Source organism: Alligator mississippiensis, chromosome 1 (assembly GCF_030867095.1).
Source record: "Alligator mississippiensis isolate rAllMis1 chromosome 1, rAllMis1, whole genome shotgun sequence".
NCBI lineage: Eukaryota > Metazoa > Chordata > Crocodylia > Alligatoridae > Alligator > Alligator mississippiensis.
The window spans coordinates 186,954,630-186,967,451 of NC_081824.1; the positions used below are offsets into that span (position 1 = coordinate 186,954,630).

Here is a 12,822-nt window from a genome sequence, read left to right on the forward strand (position 1 = left end):
CAAAATACACTTTGCTTCGCTATAAATCAATGTATGTATAGCAATGATGATCTTTGTTATGGGACTACTGACTTTGTACTGTAGGATAGTCAAGCGCTGAGTGTAAATTTCACTGCTGACTAAAAGTGCAGAGGAAATGAGTGGGTAATGAGAGTAGAGGAGCCAGTTCTTTAATTGAATTAAAAGCCGGGTGACACCAATGCAGACACCTGTCCAATTACAGACAGGCCAAGGTGTTTACCATTGCTGTACAAGCGATTTGAAGATGACAGAAATCTTTCCGCCCACAGATTAACATAATGAAGGAGAACAGATTACAGTGGATGCTGGCCAAACAGCTAGGTTGGCAGCTGAGAAAAAAAGTAGTTTGCTGAAGTATGTAAATAAAAAACTGCACTTTCTATTGCTCACCTATTCAACACATCTGTTTCTTTGTTGCTGGCAAAATCATATGCATTTATATATGAAGCAAAGGAGTCAAATATAAATGTCAAAATAGAATTTCTTTATAGAAGTCTTGACTGAATACATTTTAAACAAACAGATATTTTATTTTTTTAAAAGCACTTCCCTGCTGAATGATACACAATGTAAAATGTGATGCCGCATGGACACAGAATGTCAATTTTTTTCTACTTTGTCAAAAAAAAACAACCCCTCCAGTGCTGGGGGCATCTTTCTGAATGTACTGTTTGCTGCTCTTGGTGCCTGAAGCCATTGGTGATCCCCACAGAATGTCTCCCAAAAGAAATACAAGGAGCATTAATTCACTATCACATAAAAACACTGTGACTGTTAAATGTACAAATAAAACTAAACTGCATCCCAAAGCAGAGCAGAGCACAAAGTGAATAGGCACATATATGAGTACCTATAGATGTGCTCATTCGCATTCTAATTAGAAGGCATCAAAGCAGACCTAATTAGAGTCTGGTCCTTGTTCTAATGATAATGGTCCAGCGTCACCTCACCATCACGTGTATTAAGCCACTGCACATTTCATACTGGCCATAAGGGCATTTTATTCTAAACCTCATTGAATGAGCTTTAGATAAAGCATCCCATGGCTATTTTGAAATGCTGTGGGGCTTAATACACGTGATGATGAGCAGTATTTATTACAGTGGCTGTCCGGTAATTGCTTTAATTAAAACACACCCCCTACTCTCCCCACACATGTGTATAGGCAGCCATAGCATACAACAAAATATACCCTACCAGATCTCCCTCTACAGTGAACTTGCAGATATCACATTTGCCAGCTTTGGTTCAGACACTTATTTATAGGCTGACAATAATTCAAACTGGTTTGGTTTTTTTTTACTTTCCTCTTTAGCCACTGTCAGTATGGAGTGCTAACCATGAGATCTCTGCATCTGATGGTGCCAAAGAGTTTAATAAAGATGTCAGAACTACTGTGTTACACAAGATGCTAACACTTAAAAGCATCAGTAATGCTTATGGGATGCTTTTTCAAATAGCTGTCTTGTATCATTGAAAGATTACAGGCAAATAAACTGGGGTTGCTGCTGCTGACCCTGATCTGCTTTCAGTATATCTGCTGTAACATTTACATGAGAGTCAGAGGAGGCAGTGTGGCTTTCCAGTATTAATAGAAGATTTGCAGAATTGTGAACTGACCACAGTATAACTATGCCGAAGTCAGTAGAGTTATCTCTGATTTACAGCAGTCTGAGCAAGAGTAGAATCAGAAGAAGCAAATAGAGAGATCATTGCAAATGCTGAACTTCCAGGATTTTTTTTTTTGTCAAATCTGAGAAAAGGTTTGAACATCTTCATTTCAATAAAAAAAAATGTGGTGTCTAAATATGGGAATCCATTTGCTCTTTGGATTATTCATTTTTATTCCATAAAAGACAAAACTAGGCCCAGCCCAGATGCTTCTAAGACAGATTGCCCCAAAATTTAATGTGTTATTTCAGTTTTTAGCATGTCTGATTTATTGTTAAAAAAATCTGTAACTATTAAGCATATTAAGCACTATTAAGCCTCTTTCAGAGCTTTGATGTGTATAAAGTTTTGAGGGATCACAAGAAGTTTTGCTTTCTTGTTGTCTCATTCAAGAGCAAAGGATTATTGCCTTTTCTGTTCCAATGACAGTAGGCACTGTTCTTTTCTTCCACTTTGAACATATGTGTCACCCAAAAGAAGTAGTCCATATTGCATGCTACTGCACACAAGGAATCTTCAGTCAAGGACTGTGGCTTCCAGAGATGCAATCATTCCAATGGTGGTGATGGAGTGGACCAATGATTACATAGCAGTTTGACTTATAAAGTTAGTTTGACTAACCTTAGATGGTGATGTGGATGCTAACAGATTTCAGTGGAAGCCCAGCAAGTGCATAATATAGAATATTACCACAATGAATATAACCCACAATGAAATTTGCAAGTCTGCCTTCTTTTTATTTCCTGAATTTTCATTTCACAGTAATTTACCATTTGACCTGATTTGAAAAGGAGAACAGGAAATACTTTGAAAATGTATTTTAAAATGTATGTGTAACTTTTATAAAGCAATCTCCCAGTAAGTTCATCTATGTAACTGTGTGCTAGGATGAATGTCTGTCCTCTGTGCCTACGAGCAAAACTGAACTGGTCTTGCCACATGGTAGATCTAGAGCAGGATTCTAGCCACTTCTTTTTAATAATACCAACAGGTCCTGAAAACCACATTCATGTATTTTTGAGTCCTTTAATACTGTATCAGGTGAATAATGGAGTAGTAAACCCCGGGATTATACAGTGCTACCAATGTAACAGAACTTGGATGATATGTTTTATATGGTACAGGGGCTTGATTAAATGGGAAATCTGGTAGAGCGGTATTTAATTTCTGAGATGGAGACATGTATTTTGTTTTAGGAGTGAGGTTACAAATTACTTGGGAAAAAATAAACTCACAGCTAAAATAATTTAGCAGGGGAAGGAATGAACAAAAAAGCTGAGTTAATTGCCAAATATGTTAAAGGTTTGCTTCTCAAATCTGAAAAAAAATCTAGCATTTGTTACCATTTTGTACTGAACAGAAAACTACTCTATTTAAAAAAAAAAACCCTGAAAATGACAAATGTAGTATTTTCATTTTTTTATCCTCTTCTCCTTTAACATTTTAAGTGCGTTTCAGAAAAAAAAAATTAGTGCCTTATGACTATATATGCCCAACATGCAGACCCTTGTGTACACATAGGTAACACATGACTTCTTCCTGTTTGTAGGCATGTTGACAGGCTTGCATCCCTTCACAAACTATGCTGTAACCCTAACTGCTTGCACTTTGGCTGGCTGTACTGAGAGCTCACATGCATTGAACATCTCCACTCCACAAGAAGGTAAAGTAATTTCAAAGGTCTTGACTTCCACATTTCAGTCATGAATAATAAAACAGCAGAAGAGCTAAATGCTGCAAAGCCATTTGCTGGAAAACCCCAACCTAATTTGATGACAAAGTGCATTGCCAGACCATAATTGCTCCATTTTTTGGGGGGGTGCGAAAATGAATCAAACTCCATACCCTTTAATGACATGCATCTTTAATAGCTGTAATGCAGATTAATGGGCTTTTTAATTGCTGTTACATTGTTCATGCAAGAGCCTTGTCATTAATATGAAGCATCTGAAAGATTAATGAAAGCTTCCTCATTTTACTATGGCTCAGAAGTAAATCTAGAGACAGTCTGACTAAAAAGAATTGATTGTATGGCACAGTATGAAATTGAGAATCAAATGGTTGATTTCCATGGTCTCTTTTAACTGCTAAACACCAGCAATAGGCAACTATTATTTCAGTATGAGGGTACCTCCAAATGCCAATTGAGCCATTTATTAATCTTCTCCTTCTCTTCTTAACTCGTGCATATTTTTGTTGTACTCAGAACTTAAAAGTTGCAAGCATAAATTAGCGTTTCTCAATTGTATATTAAAATCTGGAGTATAGAAAAAGAGAAAATGTGTTATAGTTCTGGCTTTAGGGACCAGCTTAATAACTGCTGTGCATCAATTCCTGAAGGACCTGTTTCCAACCGATCTGAGGCATATGCAACTCCTGTCTCCTTTAAGCATAAAATTCAGGGCAAATTATTCTCTCAATTACATTAATCTAAATCTGGAGTAATCCAGTTAAAATAAACAGTTAGTCTAGATCAGTGGGGGCCAACGTTTTTGTCAGGCTTCTGTGTGTGCCTCGGTGGAGTTCTCTCTTTAACAGCTTGTAAATTTAAAAAAAATCAGTTTTTATATGCTGTTTTTCTTTCTGGTTTTAACCACCTTGGAAATATCTTGGGAAGGGTTATTTTGCAATTTCTTGTTCAATTTTGTGGGATCACAAAGTTTGTCAAAAGTTTGGTGTTTACCTAATGTTAAACTTTATTTTTAAAGGTGTTTGGTGTTTTCTTTACTCTGTCATTTAAGTCTATAGGAGTTTTACCATGGACTTCAATGTGAACAGGGCAAAATTAGATCATGTTTGAGGATTTTTGGGAAAAAAAATTACACCTTGAACATTCATATGATTCTCTATTACTAGGTCCCAGTCAATGAGACTAGATATTGTTGGACAGTAAGATGGGCCACCAAGTATTCTTTCTCTTTGTTGCTGTTTATTCAGCTGCTGACATAAATCAGCTGGAGAATCACCAGATTCAGCTTTACATAGTTTTAGGCCAAACATTTGCTATTAGAGGAACATATTTTGATAAGGTTTCCCAATGGAGCATTATTTTTATGTGAATCCTTTGGTATATACTAGCAGCACCAATCCAATTTAAAAATCTCAGCCAATTAGAACCCCTTAGGATGTTCTAAACATACTAATGTTTAAGTGAAATGATAAATGAATACTATGGCAGATTTATTAAGGAAAATTTGAGACTTCCTCTGCCAAGCTTCTGGCATAAACATGGAAATCTAGTGTTATCATATAGTTGAATTACTGCACATTACTGTACATTTTTTCTTTATACAAATTATTTTTTTACTCAGAAAAAAATAGTAGTTATTTATATAATATACATATTATATATGTAAGGTATAAAATATACAAGAGACAGGACATTTATATTGATGGACTGATATGGTAAAATTTTAGGCAAGAACGGTTTTTCTTTTTCTCCCCGCAGCGTTCAATAAAATCTCAATTTTTATCCCACAGAAAGACTGAACATAAAGTCAATTTGTGTAATTTCTATTTGGGATACACTCTTGTTGCATGGTCTTAATAACAATAAACTTCTGATAGAGAAGACAGACACCATATCACACCCTCCAGCTATCACTGTTTCCCTGTTGAAACATTCATTACTATATATTGTTTTCACATTGCCAGCCAGTGCTAGTTATTGTTTTAAATTGCTAATTCAGTGCTTATAAATTACCAGATATGCCTCCTAGACTAAGGTCCCAACACTGCCACCTTTGTGATATTCAGTGGGATTGCTTCTGGAGCTAAGAGGTAACTCAGTGGAAGGGTAGGAGAACTGAGTCTTTAAATTATTAGCCAGCGCCAACCACTACATAATTGTGTATGCAAAATAATGCTAATTAGATTATAACCACATGCATGATTGAACTAATTATGCATATTATTGCATACCACATGCCCCCAAATAAGACACGCACCTTGTTTTTTGGAAAACAAAATGAAGAATTCCCCCCCCCCCCCCCCCCGAGTTATGGATGCCTGGAGTAGGGACAGAGCCTAATCTTCAGCTCACTCACCCTTCCTTTCCTGATTAAGCAAAAGCTTAAACCTTAGCTGCTGCTGAAGGTGGGTCTCCATGGCTAGGTCTACAATTTTGAAAATTGCTAAAAACATTCTGCAAAGCTGTGAAATAAGGGGAGAGACCAGGAGTAGCTAAATATAACAAAATTGCCGGAAGAAAGGATAGCTTGATTGAGGGAATATCTAGACTATTAAAAAGGATAGAAGATAATTAATACCTGTAGAGTGAAGAACTGTGAGCTATTAAAACAATTGGCTCTCTTAGATGCCTTAATAGAAATACCACTGCTGCTGGAAGCAGCAATCAAAGTGTGGTGCTTCTACTCTGGCCATAAAACCAGCTTCACTGTTTAAAACATGCACTCCAATTATGGGAAGCTGATTTTTTGGGGGGAAGGATGTGTGTGCTATGCTAGTAAATATGGTATTAATAGTGCAAAGCCAAGCCCTGAAAAGTTAAATGCTGAAATTAAGGTTGTCTGTACATAATAATATCTGCATCTAAGATATTAGAAAAAAGATCCATGTGCAACTCAGAATCAAAGTCAAGATTATATGGGAGATTATACCTGGTTAGGAGACAAGCGTTAACATTTATCAGATCTCCAATTTAAAGTGTTTTAAACGTAAGTGTTTAAAGCTAGACTTATAGAAACATATGTATGTATCTGTGCAGGGCCTGAGAGTTCAAAAGTACAAAGGGTATGCCTTCCCCTTCCAGTGAAATGTATGGCGGTGCAAGTACTTTGCATCTCTAAACACCAAGTAAATGTGGATGCAGCTTTTTAGCTTCAGACACTAAATTGTAAAAATTTGGTCCTAAAAATTATTTTAAAGCACCTTTGGTAGGTCTGGTAGCTCTCCTTTAAAATTACCTGACACTTGAACTGACAACCAGTTTTGTTACCTATTCTAGTATGACTGCCCCTTCCTCCTTCGAATAAGTTGGTTTGCTAATTAATTAATGTCTATGAGATCCACTGCTCTATAGGGTGCATGGAGAATTTCCCTGTCTTGTCAGAAGAAGTCACTTGAATACACAAGGGATTTTCAGACAAGGTAAAGGTAAAAGACACCAGAGATAAATCACATACTAGAGTAAGCTCTTGTTGCTGGCAGGCATGTTTTATCCATATGGTTTTTCTCGCCTGGCAAGTGATTATTTGACCCCACTTATTGATAGTTCAGTTTTAAAAATGTTGACACTTTGCAGCTCAAGCACCCTCATGAATTTACAGTGTTCTTTGAGCACTGTCCTAAGAGCAACTGTTCACTAAAGGGATTATCATTCATTTTTTATTTAATATAGTATAAGGTATTATCTGATATAATTATTTGCCATCAACAAACAAATAATAATTATATAAATATTTTATCAAAGAATTATTTTTCCATTTGCTTCATTGCTTATTATTTGTATTTATTGTTACTGTGTAGAATGTTAAATAATTTGTTATATGGACATGGTAGTCTTTTTATAATGGCTTTAGGACTACATATTTGATTTATTATTATACATTTTTAGGGTTTTACATATTCTTTCCAGCCCCTACAGATGTACAGCCACCTACAGCTATATCTTTCCCCACTTCTTTACTGCTGAGTTGGAGTCAGCCAAAAAACCCGAATGGTATTATAACACAGTACACTTTATATATGGATGCTTTACCAATGTACACTGGAAATGGAACTAAATATATAGTCAAAGGTGAGTTTTATATATTGGTACTCCTGTCATAATTACCAGGTTGATTGCATGTTTGCCTTCTCCTCATTTCTTAGAGCATCTTCTTTCAAGTCTGACATCTCTAGCTATCACTTGGCTAAGGAAGGAGAATCACACAATTCTCCCATTCTCAGACAAGAACTCAGATGCAGTTCCCCACTTATTCCAAAGCTAATTTGATTATCTCTGTAGGCTTGATTTAACTTGAGCACCTAGTATTTTGTTCTCTTGGTGGGTAACCAGTGACCCAACTGTCTTTTTTAAAGAAAAGCAAAAAAAGATGCTTCGTAGGAAACCATACTTTTAAAACAATAAAGCAGATTTACGTATCTGGGGACTCTGGTAGTTCGAGCCTATAAATTCTTCCACTAAATCCCTGCTGGGTTGTCTGGCTGTGACAGCCTTTGTCTTTTTACTCCAAAACCAAAACCCTCCCTCCCCATGTCAATAATTCTTTATAACTTGCCCAGTCCTTTCTCACAGGACTCAAGATACCTCTTAACTTTTTTAAGTTCTTTCAATTGGCAATACTCAGCTTTAGCAAAACAAGTTTGCAAACTGTTGGTGATGAGGTAGGAGCTATAATGTTTTCCTACTGTCTTTCAAGTGTACAATTGTGGCCAGGTACAGATACTTTTACTGGTATAAATGATTGGAAATCAGTCTATACCCGTAACAGAACAGAAGTTTGGATTGCACAGACAGGTTTAAAAATGGTAGAACCCAGTCTAAGAATTGCTTTCCCAGCTTCAGGGCGAATGTGTGTTCTGTTAGCTACTTATCTGCACTATGCCGTTTACAGAAAACCATGTAACTTAGCTTGATCCTGCCTTGGGCTTTTTGAATGTCTGTAGCGAGCCTTGTCTAGGTATGTCCTTGTCTAGGGAGGCATTCTACAGCATCCCTGCATAGTCCCCATTCAATTACATATTGTAGGAATAGAATATAAGTTATATGCTCTGTCTTAATGACTGGGTTACATAAGTATTCTGTTTCATAGAATCGCTATCTCTGCTGCAGAGTATTATTTCAGTGTCCAGTACTCTCACATTTTATTTTCTGCTTAACTTATTGTTTAATTAAGGTATCACAAATTCATCAGTTATACCATGATTTTTCACCCAATGAAAAAATGAACTCTTTGTGACAGTGAAATAAAAGTAATAGCTGGTCACAATTTTGTGTATTTCTATAGATATATGTAAAACTGAAAACATTCCAAATCACTATCTACACAGGATAAAGAGGTTTCAGGGTCTTTCTTTCTTTTTTAAGACCTTAAAACTCTGAGGTATCTCTATGCTGAGAGTTAGTACAACACACATTTAAAAATGCATACAGTTCAATGTTTGTTTGTTTTTTGCCTTGCACAGGCCATGAGCTACTAGTGTGGTGGGTCAGTTCTGACACTGAAAAATGAATCCAGTTAGAGAACCTCCTGAAGGCTGTTGATGTTTGCTATAATAAATAGTGCACACTTTAAGTCAAACTTTTTCATTCTGTATTCAAAGGTAATGGATTTTTCGTAACCATAGTAACCTTGGTGTATTTCTGGATAAATACATGAGGTATATACATTCTGGTTTTATTTTTGAATATAAACTACCACATTATGTATTACTAATAATATGAAAAATAGGATGTAGGTTAGCATAATGACAGCTTAAACTACTATACATTTTTCTTCTGCAAAAAAATAAATATTTATCAAATCTATAGGTTCAATTAATTTTTCCCCCTAGTTTTCTGGTATTCTTGTAATGCCATTTATCTTTTTTGCAAGATCTCCATTAATCTCTTATTGCTGTCCCATAACACTATTCTTAAGAATTTTGTAGCAGAAAATAGTTGTGCTCACAATCTTCTTATTAAAAGCATTATTGAAAGATCTTGCAGTGTTATTGTTAGTAGAGTCATGTTCTTGCTCTGCTTTTTGCATCTTGTGTATGCAGGATGGCCATTAGTTGGAAGGGAGGGGAGACTTTTTTTTTGTGGAGAATATTCAGCATGCTAGTGTTTTTTGAAAAGTGCAGGTCAAACTGTCCTGAGTGCTACCATAGAGGCTATAAATTGAAATTGAGGTCAATATAGTTTTTGCAATTGTCCTACTAGAAACTGAAGGTAGGCTAGTTTTCAAGGGCACCTATACACAAGTAGTGAGGCTGCTCTGATGCGCTGTAATTACAATAAGTTGGAGCATACTTGATTAATCAAGTCTGCTGGAGTGTGTTAATTACTAGGCCTGTGTGAATAGAGAAGTATTCGATTCAGATTTGGCCAGTGCGGAGGACAGTGTCTCCATTCGATTCAGCCTAATCAGAATCGGAGATTCAGCGCTGATTCGGAGATTCAGATTGGATGGGGAGAGGCTGGCATAGCTGGGCAGCTGCAGGTTCTCCTGTGGCTCTTCTAGCTGTGCCTGCCTCTCCCTGGGTGGGGGGAGCCATAGAAGAAGCCCCCAGGGCTGCCCTCCCCAGCCCCATCCTCCATGCAGCCCCTGCCTACCAGCACTTGGAAAAATAAAAAAAAAGTCCCACTCACCAGGTGCAGCAAGGACTGTGGGGGCTCTGGGGCCTCCTGGCAGAGCCCCTCCCCATGCAGACCCCATGCCCCAATTGCCTCCCCTGCCTGGCCCCACCCCTGATGGCCCACGCCCTGCCCCCCCTGGCCCCAGCAGTCTGGGAATAAAAAAAAAACAAACCCCAAACCCCGCGCTCACCGGCAGTATCAGGGACTCTGGGGCCATGTGGCAGAGCCCCCCCATCACAGCCTCTGATCCCCAATCCCCAAACTCTCCCCTGCCCAGCCTAGCCCCCAATGGCTGCCCTACAGAAAGGACATGGACAAAATTGGTCCAGCAGAGGGCAACAAAAATGCTGACGAGGCTGGGAGACATGATTTATGAGGACTGAGGGCCTACTTAGTCTAGAGAAGAAAAGACCCAGAGAGGATTTAATAGGAGCCTTCAACTACCTGAAGTGGGGTTCAAAAAAGCATAGAGCTAGACTGTTCTCAGTGGTGACAGCTGACAGAACAAGGAGCTCAAGTTGCAGCAGGGGAAGTTTAGGTTAATACTAGGAATAATTGTCTTATTAGGAGGGTAGTAAAGCATTGGAACAGAGAGGTGGTAGAATCTCCATCCTTGGAGGTTTTTAGAACCCGGCTAGACAAAGCTTTGGCTGGGATGATCTGGTTGGGGCTGGTCTTGCCTTGAGCAAGAGGCTGGACTAGATGACCTCCTGAGATTCCTTCCAACCCTAATTTTCCATGATTCTATGATTCTATAACAGACTCTTTAATAGTAGTGTTGAAGCAGTGTTGTAGTTGTAATGGCCCAGGAAATATGTGAGAGGTAAGGATTTTTGTGGGTGATGTTTTTTGGACCAACCGCATAGCTGGGATATAGACTTAAATAAGTTTTCAAATGCAAGGCATTCTTTTTCAGTTCTGAGGAAAAAACACTTGCCTTGCCTGCTTTTTCTTCAGACCTGAAGAAAAATGCACTCTATTCACAAGGCCTCTTTATGTGGCTTATAGCACTTCTTTTGTGTTCATATCTGCTAATAGTTCAAATACCATCTTTCTTATGACAATATGGCTTCTGTTTCTTTACACACACATTTATTTTAACATTTTAGAACCTTAAGAAAAGTTTAGTTGCCATTTGAGTTTTGAAATAGAAAATGTCTTTGGAGGAATAAGAGGATTTCTGTTTGCTCCCAACCACCTCCTTCAGAAGCCCAGGCACAATTTCCACGCATGAACTTTGGTCACAGCCAGACATTTGGGGCACCAATACCCATGCCCAATGCCTGTTCTGATGTGTGTTAATTAGCACACATTGAAACAGACTCAATCTAATTAGCATGCTCCAGCAGCCTTGGTGTTGTGCGTAGTCAGCATCCCTGCACTTCAAAATGGTGGCAGGGGCATTTGTGCCCCTGCTGCCATTTTGAAGTGTAGGATGCTGAATACATGAGACGCTGTGGATGCTTTAATTAGAGTGGCTCCTTCCCTCTCCTAAACCCAGTATCATCACACCAGGCTCAGATGTTGTAACTTATGTCACATTAAAGGGAATTTTCTGAGGACAAGTCATCTTGAAAGAGGCCTCTTCTTCCAAGCTGGAGCTCTTCCCATTTTTTCCCATTTGGTGTTATTAAATAGGACTAATTTTCTTTCCATGGGGACCCAGCTTCTGTTCAGGAGTGCACCCTGGTTGTCAGTGCTGGGGCTTATGAGATCTTTCCCCCTTTTTATTTCACATTAGTTGTTAAGTGAAGATTAATGAGTTATTTTTACTTTGCATGACCTGGTGGACTCTGATGGGCTCTTGCTCACCACTGAATACAGCACGGGAAGTAAGACTCTTTGGTTTGATGCCACCTGATCTTGCTACAGATTCCTTCTTTTCCTGGAGGCAGGCTACAAGTGTGAATTTGGAAGGAGCAAGAAGTCTGATTTGAGTCATCAGCCTGGGATTTGGGTCACCAGAAATATAAGCCACCCTAATAGAGGACTGATGATTTTTCTAGCTCAGATTTGTGCAAAATTCAAATTTTAATCATAGAAGTGTCATTCTTGTTGCTAGAGCAGAAGGACCTTTTTTTTTGCTTTCAGAACCTATGATCTTTTTTCTTTGTAGACTAGAGGAGACATTGCAAAGTGGCACAGTGGCATCTACCTTCTCTTAGGCCTTTATTTGTACAGTGAAAAGGTCAAAGGGTTAAAAGTCAGGCTCTGGATTTTTCAGTGCTGTGTGTTCCCTGTTTGTGGCGGTGGTGGTGTGTTTCCTCCCTCCTTTTTCCCCACTCCCTCATCTCCCTCCCTACCATTTCACTGCTAATGCTAGTAAATGTTGAATAATTTGTTGTTGCTTAACATCCAGGTCTCACTGCCCTATTTTTTGGAAGCAAAAGCACATTCTTTCTAGCTTCTAGTTCGTTTTCACTTACCCATATATATTTTTCTAATTTATTTTAAAAAAATCAAAATATAAAATCTGTAAGCCTTTGTACATGCCACAAAATTGTCCTTTAAAGTGGCTTAAATGTTCTTTTGCACTGCTTTAATGGCACAGCTGTTTACACTGTCGGCCGTGTATTGCACATTAAATGACTTTGGGATGTAGCAAAATAAAACATCTCCGAGGTATTTTAGTTTGCTAACTTACAGCCGTGGAGGGAAGCACTGGACCCTGTCCAGCTCAGGGGCTGTGCAGGCAGCCTGTGCAGGCAGTCCAGCAGCAGCCCATGCAGGCAGGCTCCGCTGAAGGAAAAAAAAAAAGCTGTGAGCCTAATCATTTTTTTTGTGTGTCCCTCCCCAGAGCCTGCCTGCCTGAGCTGCGTGCGGTC

The 12,822-nt window shown here is 38.4% G+C and overlaps 1 protein-coding gene across 1 annotated transcript in view; it reads left to right on the forward strand.

Annotated features, from left to right (window-relative positions):
• Positions 1-12,822, forward strand: part of USH2A (usherin) — a 642,051-nt gene that overhangs the window by 279,451 nt on the left and 349,778 nt on the right. Inside the window, exons 30-31 of the mRNA XM_059717779.1 lie at positions 3,242-3,355; positions 7,289-7,450. Of these exons, the coding sequence (XP_059573762.1) occupies positions 3,242-3,355; positions 7,289-7,450 (276 nt within the window). The remainder of the gene's footprint in view (positions 1-3,241; positions 3,356-7,288; positions 7,451-12,822) is intronic.